Source organism: Mustelus asterias, chromosome 28, assembly GCF_964213995.1.
Source record: "Mustelus asterias chromosome 28, sMusAst1.hap1.1, whole genome shotgun sequence".
Taxonomy (NCBI): domain Eukaryota; kingdom Metazoa; phylum Chordata; class Chondrichthyes; order Carcharhiniformes; family Triakidae; genus Mustelus; species Mustelus asterias.
The window spans coordinates 29,295,777-29,311,142 of NC_135828.1; the positions used below are offsets into that span (position 1 = coordinate 29,295,777).

General features: G+C 45.3%; 1 protein-coding gene across 4 annotated transcripts in view; it reads left to right on the forward strand.

Moving 5' to 3' along the window:
- Nucleotides 1-419: 419 nt before the first annotated feature.
- LOC144480360 (serine/threonine-protein phosphatase 2B catalytic subunit beta isoform) overlaps nucleotides 420-15,366 on the forward strand; it is a 106,809-nt gene continuing 91,862 nt past the window's right edge. For 3 of the 4 annotated variants that reach the window (XM_078199782.1, XM_078199780.1, XM_078199783.1), the window contains exon 1: nucleotides 427-560. In XM_078199782.1, the coding sequence (XP_078055908.1) occupies nucleotides 512-560 (49 nt within the window). In that variant the 5' untranslated portion in view covers nucleotides 427-511. Of the gene's footprint in view, nucleotides 561-15,366 lie in introns of all 4 variants that reach the window. The other variant, XM_078199781.1, reaches the window with a different exon arrangement.

Here is a 15,366-nt window from a genome sequence, read left to right on the forward strand (position 1 = left end):
CCCCCTGCACCCTTCCCTCTCTCCTCAGACCCCTCCCCATCTTCCCAGGCTCACCCGCTCTCCCTAGGCCCCTCCTCCACTCCCCAGGCTTCTCCCCTGTCCCCAAACCCCTCCCAGGCTCCTCCCCTCCCCAATGGTCCCTCCCCCTCTCACCTGGCCCCTCCTACCCTCCCCTGGCCCCTCCCCTTTCCCCCTCTCCTGGCCCCCTCTTCCCCGGCCCCGCCTCCTCTCCCCTGGCCCCCCCTCCTCCTCCCTGGCCCTTCCCCCTTCCCAGGCCACGCCCCCTCGCCTCGGGCCCCTCCCCCTCTTCCCTGGCCCCGCCCCCTCTTCAGTCTCCTCACCTCCCCCGTGGCCCCATCCCCCCCACCGTGGCCCCTCCCCCTTCCCCAGGCCCCTCCCCCCGCCCTGGCCCCGCCCTCCCGCGCTGCAGTCTGGGAGCCGCCAGCAGAGGCCGAGGCTGCGAGAGGAGCGCGGGGCCCGGGAGGAGCAGCAGCAGCAGCAGCGCGGGGCCATGGCGGCTCGGGACGGCAAGCTGCCCACCGCCGAGCGGGTGGTGAAAGGTGAGTGAGGCCGCGGCTCAGGCCAGCACAGCACAGCCCGGGGAGGCGGCTCGGCGCCGGGGCGGACTGTCAGCCGGAGAGCCCGGGGCCTGGGCCCGTCCCCCAGCCTCAGCCCCGAGTGCTGGGAGCGAGGGCAGCGCCTGAGGCCCGGGGGAGGGGGTGTGGGAGGGAGGTGTGGGGGGTGAGGGAGGGAGAGGGGCTCTGGAGGTAACGGGTTGGGGATTGCAGAGCTTGGGGTGCGGGGTTGTCTCCTGTGGTCCTGTTAATTTTGGTCTGGGGGATGGGATTTCCCTCAGTTTGAGGAGACCCAGGGTTTGTGTCAGTGGCTCTGGATTTATCATCGTGTTCATGCTTTTCAGGTGCCTGGGTGAGATCAAAGAGTTCACTTGACCCCCCTCCCCCTCATTTCTTCGTATTCCTGAGTCCAGCACAGGATGATTTTCTCCTAACTTGTTCCTGATTGCAACAATTCCAAACTCTTTTAGTTGTCAAATGGTTTAGGACCCTGTTTCTGTGAAAATAGAGGTATAAATGCTCTTGCTTTCTGTTTGATTGTTGGCATTTTGTTTGTCCTGAGCACGATGTGGGGAGATCGCCTCTCCACATAATGCCAAACACTGCAGTTCAATATTGAGGGAGCGTTCTCTGTCAGGTGTGGCTGTTGTAGGTTGACCAGTGCAACTGACACACCATCTGTTTCCATGGCATGATATAAATGATCCCATTGCACTGTTTGAAGATCCAGTGGTGTTTTATCAATGTCCTGGCCAGTATTTACTCGTTCAGTCGCCAGATTAATCTTGTGGAACTTTGATGGGTGCAAACTTGGCAGCTACGCTGCATTACGAGCGTGACTACATGTCGGATGTGCTTCATTGGCTTTGAAGTGCTTTGGCACATCCATCCTTCGCTAACTCTAGTCTCGATCGTGGGGTGGCACGTTGGCACAGTGCTTAGCGCTGCTGCCTCACAGTGCCAGTCACCTGGGTTTGATTCCGGCCTTGGGTCACTGTCTGTGCGCAGTTTGCACGTTCTCCTGTGTCTGCGGGGTTTCCTCTGGGTGCTCCGGTTTCCTTCCACTGTCTGAAAGATATGCTGGTTAGGTGCATTGGCCATGCTAAATTGCCTGCAAAGATGTGCAGGTTAGGTGGATAATCATGCCAAATTGCCCCTTAGTGTCAAGGGTTTAGTGGAATAAATACGTGGGGTTTCAGGAATAGGGCCTGGGTGAGATTATTGGTGCAGGCTTGTTGGGCCGAATGATGACCTTCTGTGCTGTAGGGATTCTATGATTTTATGATCTTTATGTAAATACAACTGTATTAATCCATGTAAATAGTCTATTTAAATTCTTGATCCCATTAATTTGCATTTTGTGTTAATAATGTATCTGGGTCTTCTGATTTGATGTTTTATCCACCATTGATGCAACAGCACAAATGATAGCCCTTGTAAACCTCAAATCCACAGAGGAAACTCCAGAGGTAGAAATGGGGAAAGGAAATGTTTTGCCTGGGCTCCTTGCTTGGTAAGAAGTCTCACAACACCAGGTTAAAGAGTCAGGGGGTTGGGTTTAATGGCGAGAAATGGTTCAGTGGTAGTTGCTGTTGGCCTTGAGACACTGAAGGAAATGATGAAATACGCAGCGGTTGTATTTAACATGGAGAAGTTCTGTTGCAGGCCCATCTGCTTTGGGAATCTACTCTACGGTTGGTGAGACTTTGCTGCTGTTGTATAACATTTGTCGTGAATTACTTGTGCGTGTACTGAAGCAAAGCTCTTGTTTATGAAACAGCAAACAATCATGGTCGCCCAGTGCTTGTGGGTAATGCTGTTTGACGTGAGACCAGTGTGTTAATATTTTTATCTCTGTATTTTCTGTATTTTTCAGCTTTGACCAATTCTTTGCTTTGCAGAGGCAAATATCTGGAGGGGATGATGCTTGGATGTTTTAAAACAAAATATTGGGCTTACTCAAAACTTTTTGCTTCAAACTTTCTTGTTTTACTGAAATTGGCAGTTCTGTTTACCAGAGTGGAGGCCCTTTAAGTCATGTGTCCAAACTAAATCGCTAGCTGGATTCTGTTGCCTGGAAGATTTGCGTGCCAAACCTATGGAGTGGTTTTCCAAGGTTGGGCAGCACGTGGGTTAGTTTGGAGTCAGTCTGTGCTGCTTGATGAGTATCTGTGGGATCCTTCCCAAAATTGATGCTTCATGATGCAAGAGCTGCATGGGACTGTCTCTTTTCCGGCAATAAAATCTATTATTCAAACTGAGGGGGGGAGGCCATTGCCTCTATTCAATACAATGAAGGAACCATTTGAAACTTTTTAATAATTCCACCTTGCCCTTAGTTTGTGCTGTTCTGGTTGAAAGTAGTAAAAGTGTTATTCTGAAAATAGTGGACTAGCAGAGACATTGAGCAAGGACTATACTTGCAGGAGAAATGGAGGCAATTATGGAGGGTGAAAAGATAATACTGAGGATGTGATTCTGCTGTTTCAGAAAAGCAAACCGAAACCATTTTGATTTCTCAAATTGAAGTGCCCCAGATACCAGCAGTATTGTATTCTGTGAGCAGATGTTTTGCATTATTTTACATAAATGGTCTGCCAGTATTGCTTTTCTTTTTATGCATTCGAAATGCAGACTCCAGTTTTTGAATATCAGAAACAAGTATATTATGTATTTATCATATGCAAACTGAGCTTAAAGATGAAGTGGGCAGCTTATAATTACTGTAATCGGAGGCAGATGAACCATTGGATATTATTCGCAGACACCGTTCCATATTTTTTCACGAATTTCAGTCCAGTACTTCATAGTAAATTCTGCTTTGCTGTGCTCTTTGAATCATTGCCCATTCGTATACTCATGATTTTCTTTGAAAGAACTAAACATATTTAAATGTCTCTTATTTGCGTCGCAAAAGTCTTTCAGATTAATCGCAGGCAAGGCAGCAAGAAATGCTGTAGCTAGCCGATGAAATTCACTCCATAAGCCACAAAGGCCAGACATTCCCAAGTCTGATTCTAGCTCTGCTGAGTTAGCTGATCTTGGTTGGACAGCAGGTGAGGCACTACTATTAGCTTCACCATCCCTATGCCAAGAAGGGGGAGGGGAATGCGGCAGACTTCCAGCTTCTTTTAGCTGTCTAGAGACCCTGCTGGAAAAATGTGTTAGTACAGGAGTTGGCTTTGCTGTGCTCAATAGTCTTTGTTAACACTCACTATTCACGATCAGTGTGTGCTCGGTACCCACGGGCGAGGATCCAAACGAGTGCCAGCAGATTCACAGGGAATTTTAGTAAATATTAAATGTAATATTTTGGGAAGTGATGGCCTCGTGGTATTGTCACTAGACTATTAATCCAGATACTCAGCCAATGTTTTGGGGATCCAGGTTCGAATCCCGCCACAGCAAGTGGTAGAATTTGAATTCAACAAAAAATATCTGGAATTAAAAGTCTACCGATGGCCATGAAACCATTGTCAATTGTCGGAAAAACCCATCTGGTTCATTGATGTGCTTTAGGGAAGGAAATCTGCCATCCTTACCTGGTCTGGCCTACAGGTGACTCCAGAGCCACAGCAAAAGCCCCTGAGAACTCGGGATGGGCAGTAAATGCTGGCCAGCCAGCGACGCCCATGTTCCACGAATGAATATAAAAAAACAAAGTCGCTTCCTCCCCTTAATTTAGGGAGGAGTGTACCCATGTTGATTGTCAAACTTGCATCTCCACCCATGTAAAACTAAGCTGATTGACCTGTTGTTTAAGACACTGTAACTTGTGCGATCTTGTGCTTGGATTGCCTGCTGTGTTATGGAGACTATAATTCAAAAGTGTCTGATTGGCTGAAAAGTAATTTGAGACATCAGGCATTTGAAAGACCCTCACCAAATGCAATATCATCAGCTGGTCATCACCTCAGTTCAAATGTATTCTTGAGATTTACTGATTATGAAAATATATCTAATGGTTTGAGTTTATGAATTGAAATTCAAGTATATGCAAATTCTTCTCAAAAGGATGTAAATAAATAAAATTGCACACAGTTTTTGGGAAAGAAGGTTGCCAGCTTTTCTGTGGCAAAGTGGATAATGGGGTTCCTGTGGATGCAGTGTATCTGGACTTCCAGAAAGCATTTGATAAGGTGCCGCACTAAAGGTTAGTTCACATAGGGATAGGAGTAAGTTGTTAGCTTAGATAGAGGATTGGATAACCGACAGAAAGCAGAGAGTTTGGATAAATGGGTCTTTCTTGGATTGGCAAGATGTAATTAGTGGGGTGCCACAGAGTTCTGCCCTCGGGCACTTGCAGATGATACTAAAATAGGTGGGATAGTGAGTTGCAATAAGAAATGAGCAATTTATAAATGGGTATGGATAGGTTAGGTGAGTGGCCAAAATTTGGCAGATGGAGTTTAACGTGGATAAGTGTGAGGTTATCCATTTTGGTTAGAAAAATACAAAGGCAACTTATTATCTAAATGGAGAGAAACTTTGGGACGCTTCGTTGCAGAGGGATCCGAGTGTCCTCGTGCATGAATCACAGAAAACTGGTATTCGGGTGCAGCAGGTAATAAGGAAGGCAAATGGGAATTTGACATTTATTGTGAAAGGAATAGAATATAAAAGTAGTGAAGTGTTGCTGCTACTGTACAAAGCATTAGCTAGACCGCATTTACAATATTATGTATAGTTTTGGTCCCCTTACTTGAGGAGGAACGTAGTTGCATTGGAGGCGGTTCAGAGGAGGTTCACTAGATTGATTCCAGAGGCGAAGGATTTGACTTATGAAGAGAGATTGTGTAGTGTAGGCCTATACTCTCCCTAGAGTTTAGAAGAATGAGGGGAGATCTAATTGAGGTATACAAGATATAAAAGCAGATCGACAGGGTAGGTAAACATAGAGAAGATGTTTCCTCTTGTGAGCAACCTAGGATGAGAGATCATAATAGGATAAGGGGTAGCAAACTTAAAACCGCGATAAGGAGAAACTACTTCTCTCAAAGGGTGGTGAATCTGTGGAATTCACTACCCCAGAGTGCAGTGGATGCCGGGACATTGAGTACATTTAAGGAGGAGATACGGATTTTTAATTAGTAATGGATTGAAGGGTTATGGAGAATGGGCAGGAAAGTGGAGACAGGGCCGAGATATCAGCCATGATCATATTGAATGGTGGAGCAGCCTTGAGGGGCTGAATGGCCTGCACCTGTTCCTAGTTCCTGCAAGAAGTTGTGGCATGATCAAAACATTACAATGTACAATAGCATGTGTGAACTTGACTATAAAATTGTGACTTTGAATGCTTTCTGTAGCATTTCTGAAGACTTTATTCTGCCTTCAAACCTTGGATTTGTCTTATTAGTTCCCTCCTGAAAGCTGTAGCTCATCCAGTTGAAAGGGGATGCAACAGTGGTTTGGAAAAGGCTGTGTGCCTCTTCAAATTATTTTTCTTTCTTCCAATTAATTTGAAAACTGGTTCCAAATTGAATTATTCAGCTGTTAATTTATTGTTAGCAGTTTTAGTTCAGAGTGACAGAGTAAGTTAGAGATGGGAAAATGATTTGAGTTGTTTTTCAAAACGTAAACTAAACTGCAATAGAGCTCTGAAAGGTAAACATTACACCATGACAGAAGATAATTACAGACAACAAAGCACCCTTTGTTTATACCTCTTTCAAACATGTAATTAATACAGCTCTGTGGGAAAGGGTTCACAGTTTACAGGAGAAAAATATAGAATTGTGGAACTTCAAATTGGGCGGGGGTTTGGGAAGGAGCCTCTGGATAAGATAGCTCACTCCAGTAGCCTGCCCCCGCAGTTGAGTGCTGCCTCAATCATTTGTTTTTGTCCTCTTTGTGTTTTCCAGCTTTGCGAGGGAAATAATTTGTCAACAGTCCAACGGTCTCTCTCACCAACAAATCCTAAATTTCCAGAATAGGTTAATAGATATTAAAATGGTTCCATGATTTAAAAAAAAGTTAAAATCAGTGATAAAACACAGGCGATTCAAACTGTATGTGCCCTTCTGCTTCATTCTTTGAGTGACGACTTCTTCCCATATGCTGGGTGGCACAGTGGTTAGCACTGCTGCCTCAGCGCCAGGGACCCGGTTCGATTCCCAGCTTGGGTCACTGTCTGTGTGGAGTCTGCACGTTCGCCCTGTGTTTGCGTGGGTTTCCTCCGGGTGCTCCGGTTTCCTTCCACAGTCTGAAAGATATGCTGGTTAGGTGCATCGGCCATGCTAAATTCTCCCTCAGTGTACCTGAACAGGTGACCGAGTGTGGTGACTAGGGGATTTTCACAGTAATTTCTTTGCAGTGTTAATGTAAGCCTACTTGTGACACTAATAAATAAACTTTAAAACGCAATCAGACCGTATTGGGAGGATATTGCTTCCTCTGGAGAAGACTAGAAGGAGGAGATGCAGTAAGAATATTAGGTGGATTTTTGATAAACAATGGAGTCAGGGTTGTGGTGGCGGACAGGAAAGTGAGAGTTGAGACCATAACCAGATCAGCCACAATCTTATCGAATGGCCTCCTACTTGCTCCTATGTTCCAGTCAGTCTCTGCTTAGTTCGTGTCGGCATTGATGCTGCACTCAAGCCTCTCCTTCCTCATCTAACTTCATCATCCTAACCCATTGTCCTGTATATGTATGCCTGTCTGGCATCCTCTTTTATTCATCCCTGCTGTTTGCCTCCCTGCACAAGCAAATGGATTCTGCGTTCCCACTACTCTCTGGGTAAAGAAGCTTCTTCTGAATTCCTTATCGATATCTTTTTGGCCATCCCTTGTTGATGGTTTCATTTTTGCTTTGCCTTGCAGGATGAAACACACTGTATCCTCTATCAAAAATGTTAATAATTTTAGACACTGCTGTTCCTCAGCGTGCTCTTTTCAAGAGCAACGTGGGCTGAGCCTGTTGTAGAACATAGGAGCTAGATGTAGGAGTAAGCCATTTGGCCCTTCGAGCTTGCTCTGTCATTCATTTTGATCCTGGCTGATCATCAAATTTAATATCCTGATCTCTCCTTTCCCCTGTCCTTTCTGGGCAGATATCATCCTTGTAAATCTTTATTGCACTCTCTCCAGTGCCTTGATCTCCCTTCCATCAGAGTGGAACTCTTTGCCGCAGAACGCTGTGGAGGCCTGGTTATTGGGTGTCTTTAAGGTAGAGATAGATAGGTTCTTGATTAATAAGGGGATCAGAGGTTAAGGGGAAAATGCAGGAGAATGGGGATGAGAAAAATATCAGCCATGATTGAATGGTGGAACATACTTGATGGGCCGAGTGGCCTAATTCTGCTCCTGTGTCTTATGGTCCATGATTTGGGAAACAGATTGTACGTTGCACTCCCAAGTTTACCTTTATAATGGCCTTATTGACATGCAGCACCTTTTCGTGCTTTTTATGTATTGTCACTCCCAGGTACCTTTGCTGATTTAGATTTATACTTTCCGAGTAACATTACTTATTTACAAAATGTACTACCTAGCACTTATCCAAGGTCATTTAATTCATAAATTAATTTACATTTAAATTTTATTGCTGTTGTCTTCATAGCATAACATCCCTACAGTGCAGAAAGAGGCCATTTGGCCCATCGAGTCTGCACCGACCACAATCCCACCCAGATCCTACCCCCATATCCCTACATATTTACCTGCTACTCCCTCTAACCTATGCATCTCAGGACTCTAAGGTGCAATTTTTAGCATGGCCAATCAACCTAACCCGCACATCTTTGGACTGTGGGAGGAAACCAGAGCACCCGGAGGAAACCCACGCGCACACGAGGAGAATGTGCAAACTCCACAAAGACAGTGACCCAAGCCGGTAATTGAACCCAGGTTCCTGGAGCTGTGAAGCAGCAGTGCTAACCACTGTGCTACCGTGCCGCCCGATGTCTTGTAATTTATTTCACTCCCTCTCAGTGCAGACTCTCACTGGGCAGCACAGTGGCATAGTGGTTAGCACTGCTGTGTCTCAGCAGCAGGGACCCGGGCTCAATTCCAGCTTTGGGTGCCTGCCTGAGTGAAGTTCCCTAATGGAAGGGAAATCAAGGCACTGGAGAGAGTGCGAAAAAGGATTTATAAGGATGATATCTGCCCAGAAAGGACAAGGGAAAGGAGGGATCAGGATATTAAATTCGATGATCAGCCAGAATCAAAATGATCAGAGTGTGGTGACTAGGGGATTTTCATAGTAACTTCATTGCAGTGTTAATGTAAACCTACTTGTGACACTAATAAATAAACTTTAAAATACAATCAAACCATACTGGGAGGATATTGCTTCTGGAGAAGACTAGAACTAGGAGATGCAGTAAGAATATTAAATCCCCTAGTCATAGAATCATAGAAACCCTACAGTGCAGAAAGAGGCCATTCGGCCCATTGAGTCTGCACCGACCACAATCCCACCCAGGCCCTACCCCCATATCCCTACACGTTTACCTGCTAATCCCTCTAACCTACGTATCTCAGGACACCAAGGGGCAATTTTAGCATGGCCAGTTAACCTAACCTGCACATCTTTGGACTGTGGGAGGAAACCGGAGCACCCAGAGGAAACCCACGCAGACACGAGGAGAATGTGCAAACTCCACAGTGACCCAAGCCGGGAATCGAACCCAGATTCCTGGAGCTGTGAAGCAGCAGTGCTAACCACTGTGCTACCGTAGTCACCACACTCTGGCGTCTGTTCCCGTACACTGAGGGAGAATTTAGCATGGCCAATACATCTAACCAGCGTGTCTTTTGGACTGTGGGAGGAAACCGGAGCACCTGGAGGAAACCCGTGCAGACTCCGCACAGACATCTGATTCTCTGAAGTTGGTGTCATTCACAAATTTAGAAATTGTATTTCTGATTCAAAAGTCTCAAAAATAATAATCGTGGGCAGCAGTGATCTCAGTATCGATCCGTGTGGGTTCACACTGACAACATTTGTCACTTTTACGTCTGCTTTCTGTCTTGCAAACTGTTCACCATCCATTTTGCTAATTGTTCTCCAAGTCCATATGCACTGATTTTATCCATCAGTCTATTAAGTGGTGTCTTGTTGAAGGCCTTTTAGAAATGTAAATATATTACATCTCCTTAATTATGCTTTTCTGCTATCTCTGCCTCTTCAAAGAATTCAATGAGGCTTACCTTTTGCAATCCATGTCAACTATTCATTATTAGTCTTGGTTTCTGGTTGCTTTCCAATTTTATCTTTTAACATGGATCCCATTTTTTTTTCTGCTACCGATGTCATTGTTCCTTGGACATGTTTTCTCTCCCTCCTCAAAGACCACTGTAATGTCATTTACCCACCAATCCTCTGGCACTCATCTTATTAGCACAAATTATTCAATATATTTAATAGTGCCTTAGCTTTCTCTAGTTTCTTTCAGATTGCACATTGTGGAGGGATGTGGAGAATCTGAGACAACACTCGTTTGGAGGCTTCTAAAGTTTTTGTTATTTTAGTGTCACAAGTAGGCTTGCATTAACACTGCAATTAAATTACTGTGAAAATCCACTAGCTGCCACACTCCGGCACCTGTTCAGGTACACTGAGGAAGAATTTAGTATGGCCAATGCACCTAACCTTTCGGACTGTAGGAGGAAACCAGAGCATCCAGAGGAAACTCACGCAGACACGGGAAGAACATGCAAACTCCGCACAGACACAAGCCAGGAGCCGAACCCAGCTCCCTGGCAGTGAGGCAGCAGCACTAGCCACTGCACTACCCAATCTGTTCCCAGTAAGAAGTGTCACAACACCAGGTTAAAGTCCAACAGGTTTATTTGGTAGCAAATACCATAAGCTTTCGGAGTGCTGCTCCTTCGTCAGATGGAGTGGAAATGTGCTCTCAAACAGTGCACAGAGACACAAAATCAAGTTACAGAATACTATTCTGTATTCTGTAACTCTGTACTCTGTAACTTGATTTTGTGTCTCTGTGCACTGTTTGAGAGCACATTTCCACTCCATCTGACGAAGGAGCAGTGCTCCGAAAGCTTATGGTATTTGCTACCAAATAAACCTGTTGGACTTTAACCTGGTGTTGTGACACTTCTTACTGTGTTCACCCCAGTCCAACGCCGGCATCTCCACATCAATCTGTTCCAATCAGAGTTGTGCAATGAGTTCAATGGAAATATTGGGGAGAGGTGAAGAGAAGTATTCTCAATTTGAAGTATTCTTTCTGTGAAGGACTGTAACCAAAATTGTTAAAATTTTCTCCCCATCTGCAAGGTGAAATTTCACCTTCAGAAAGCTGTTTGATCGGTTGCACCTCTATCAGCTGCTGATGAACATCGATCATCTCTGATTGTGAGGATTGGCTTTGTTTTCTGCACTCACTGGCAATCCCAACTTTGTGACCCAGCTAGAAGTGTCGTTATTAATTGAGGAATAAGTCTGCCTTATTTTGTCGTGAGTGTGACAGGAGCGGGTACATGTAAATCAAGGATATGTTTGGAAGACCTGCAGTTCAGTCTGGAGTGGCAAGTCTTTGAAGCTGGACATTTCCTTTCTGGACTTTACCTGGTGTCTGACCATGGACAGCCTCGGTATTTAAACTTGCTGGAGTGCTTGGGTAAGTTCCACTCAAAGAAGGTTCCCTTCCACTGGGCAGCCATGTGGTGACAATCTGTCCCCCTTTAATTTAATGCCTCATGTCCAGGAGTGGACATGAGATGTACATACCAATATTCAGAAAAGCTATGAAAATATTAGTTTTGTCCAGAATTTTATATTTTTATGAAAGAAATTCTGTTTACATGGCACCTGCTTGTGTCTTCAAAGTTTTAATTGTTTGCTTTTTGAAATGAAGTCTGTGATATTTAATAAAATGTGGCAGCGCATTTACAAACAATCAATGGATGATCAGTTAGTCCGTTGTTTGCTGTTGGTTGAGGGAAGAATGTTGGCCTGGGTACTGGCAGAAGTGCTTGCCCATGGTGCTTGAAGCCACAACCTCGCTGATCAGTGGAGAGTACTGAGTTAAGCTAACACTTGTAAAGGAGTTTTGTGTGCTTTGGTTGCTCGTGGCATTTCAGTCCTCCACGCCTGATGGTTGCATTATTGGGGGAGGGGTAGCATTATTGGTCAGAGATTGTATCACAGTGTCAGAGAGGAGGTTTGATGAGGACTTATCTGTTGAGGTAGTATGGGCGGAGATTAGAAATAGGAGAGGAGAGGTCACCCTGTTGGGAGTCTTTTATAGACCTCCTAAAAGTTCTAGAGAGGTTGAGGAAAGGATTGCGGAGTCAATCCTGCTTAGGAGTGAAAGTAATAGGGCAATTGTTATGGGGGATTTTAACTTGACTAATATTGACTGGAATTGTTATAGCTCTAGCTCGTTAGAGGGGTGAGTTTTTGTTCAAAGCGTGCAGGAAGGTTTTTTGACTCAGTATGTAGACAGGCCAACTAGAGGTGAGGCTATATTGGATCTGGTGCTGGGAAATGAGCCAGACCAGGTGCTAGACTTGGAAGTTGGTGTGCATTTTGGTGATAGTGACCACAATTCGGTTACGTTCACCTTAGTGATGGAAAGGGATAGGCATGAACCTCGGGCCAATGGTTTTAGCTGGGGGAAGGGTAATTATGAGGCTATTAGGAGAGAATTAGGAAACATAGGTTGGACTAGGAGATTACAGGGACTGGGAACGTCCGACATGTGGAGTTTTTTCAAGGAGCAGCTACTGCGAGTCTGTGATAGGTATGTCCCTGTCAGGCAAGGAGGAATTGGTAGGGCTAGGGAACCGTGGTGCACCAAAAAAGTTTCTTTGTTGGTTAAAAAGAAAAAGGAGGCTTATGTTCGGATGAGACGTGAGCACTCGGGTAGTGCACTAGAAAGCTTTAGATTGGCTAAGAGGGAGTTGAAGAGCGAGCTTAGAAGGGCTAAAAGGGGACATGAGAAGACTTTGGCGGATAGGGTTAAAGAGAATCCTAAGGCGTTCTATAGGTATGTCAAGAACAGAAGGTTGGTTAGGGCAAGTTTAGGGCCAGTTATAGATGGCAGAGGGAAGTTATGTGTGGAACCGGAGGAGATTGGTGAAGCATTGAACCAATATTTCTCTTCGGTGTTCACGCAAGGGGACATGAATATAGCTGAGGAGGACACTGGGTTGCAAGGGAGTAGAATAGACAGTATTACAGTTGATAAGGAGGATGTGCAGGATATTCTGGAGGGTCTGAAAATAGATAAATCCCCTGGTCCGGATGGGATTTATCCAAGGATTCTCTGGGAGGCAAGAGAAGTGATTGCAGAGCCTCTGGCTCTGATCTTCAGGTCGTCGTTGGCCTCTGGTATAGTACCAGAAGATTGGAGGTTAGCGAATGTTGTCCCATTGTTTAAGAAGGGGAACAGAGACTTCCCCGGGAATTATAGACCGGTGAGTCTCACTTCTGTTGTCGGCAAGATGTTGGAAAAAATTATAAGGGATAGGATTTATAGTTATTTGGAGAGTAATGAATTGATAGGTGATAGTCAGCATGGTTTTGTGGCAGGTAGGTCGTGCCTTACTAACCTTATTGAGTTTTTTGAGAAAGTGACCAAGGAGGTGGATGGGGGCAAGGCAGTGGACGTGGTATATATGGATTTTAGTAAGGCGTTTGATAAGGTTCACCATGGTAGGCTTCTGCAGAAAATGCAGATGTATGGGATTGGGGGTGATCTCGGAAATTGGATCAGGAATTGGCTGGCGGATAGGAAACAGAGGGTGGTGGTTGATAGTAAATATTCATCATGGAGTGCGGTTACAAGTGGTGTACCTCAGGGATCTGTTTTGGGGCCACTGCTGTTTGTAATATTTATTAATGATCTGGATGAGGGTATAGTTGGGTGGATTAGCAAATTTGCTGATGACACCAAAGTCGGTGGTGTGGTAGACAGTGAGGAAGGGTGTCGTAGTTTGCAGGAAGACTTAGACAGGTTGCAAAGTTGGGCCGAGAGGTGGCGGATGGAGTTTAATGCGGAGAAGTGTGAGGTAATTCACTTTGGTAGGAATAACAGATGTGTTGAGTATAGGGCTAACGGGAGGACTTTGAATAGTGTGGAGGAGCAGAGGGATCTAGGTGTATGTGTGCATAGATCCCTGAAAGTTGGGAATCAAGTAGATAAGGTTGTTAAGAAGGCATATGGTGTCTTGGCGTTTATTGGTAGGGGGATTGAATTTAGGAGTCGTAGCGTTATGTTGCAACTGTACACAACTCTGGTGCGGCCGCACTTGGAGTACTGTGTGCAGTTCTGGTCCCCACATTACAGGAAGGATGTGGAGGCTTTGGAGAGGGTGCAGAGGAGGTTTACCAGGATGTTGCCTGGTATGGAGGGGAGATCCTATGAGGAGAGGCTGAGGGATTTGGGATTGTTTTCGCTGGAAAGGCGGCGGCTAAGAGGGGATCTTATTGAAACATATAAGATGATTAGAGGTTTAGATAGGGTGGATAGTGATAGCCTTTTTCCTCTGATGGAGAAATCCAGCACGAGGGGGCATGGCTTTAAATTGAGGGGGGGTAGTTATAGAACCGATGTCAGGGGTAGGTTCTTTACCCAGAGGGTGGTGAGGGATTGGAATGCCCTGCCAGCATCAGTAGTAAATGCGCCTAGTTTGGGGGCGTTTAAGAGATCCGTAGATAGGTTCATGGACGAAAAGAAATTGGTTTAGGTTGGAGGGTCACAGTTTTTTTTTTAACTGGTCGGTGCAACATCGTGGGCCGAAGGGCCTGTTCTGCGCTGTAATGTTCTATGTTCTATGTTCTATTATTCTGGATCTCAAAAGGATAAAAGAGTCCAGACTGCATTGATTTGATTGGTTAGAGTATTGCGCTGATAATTCTTTATCGTCCAGATCTTTAGTCTTCATGGTGGGATTTGCAATGTTTCATCTCAGTTCTGCTTTTCATACTCCTGTTACTCTCAACATTGTAATCTCTCCTCTAATCTGTTCTTTTGCTGTTGCCCAGAGTATAATTCACTAATGCCATTTAAGCAGGTATGCTCTCCTAATTGCTCCCAGAGGGATTCACTCAATTTGTCCCGAGTGGGTGGGTGGTGGGTTAAATGTTGAGATTAGACACTGATGTTGCTCGGATAAAGCACAGCGGTGGGCGTGTGAATTTTTTGTATTCTGACTACTTCAAGTTTAAAAAACACCCACTTATGGTTTTAGGTTCTGCAGGTAATGCCTGGAGGGAGCGCTTTGATTTGGACAAAATCATGCTTAAAATACCGGTTTATGCAATTTGCCAACAGCATTGTTACTGATTGTGCAATTTGAGGCAGTGAGTAAAGAACATCATAATAGAAGCACATCCCACAATATAATCATAGAATCATAAAACCCCTACCATGCAGAAGAGGCCAATTGAGTGCATCGGGTATTTTACCCAGGCCCCCTCCCCTGTCCTATTCCTGTAACCCCGCACATTTCCCATGGCTAATCCTGGGACACTAAGGGGTAATTTACCATGGCCAATCCACCTAATCTGCACATCTTTGGAATGTGGGAGGAAACTGGAGCACCCGGATGTGACACGTGCAAACCCCACACAGACAGTGACCCGAGGCTGGAATGGAACCCAGGTCCTTGGCGTTGTGAGGCAGCAGTGCTAACCACTGTGCCACCTTTGGCTGCAGCAGGAATGAACTCAACCCTTTACCCACTTGAGTCCCAATGTTATGTGGAGGAATTTACACTGTGTTCCTCATCAACTCCATTCCTGTTTCCGTTCTGATTAGACAGGATTGCCATCTTTAATTTGGTAAAACTGCAAAGGCATGTTGTCACCATG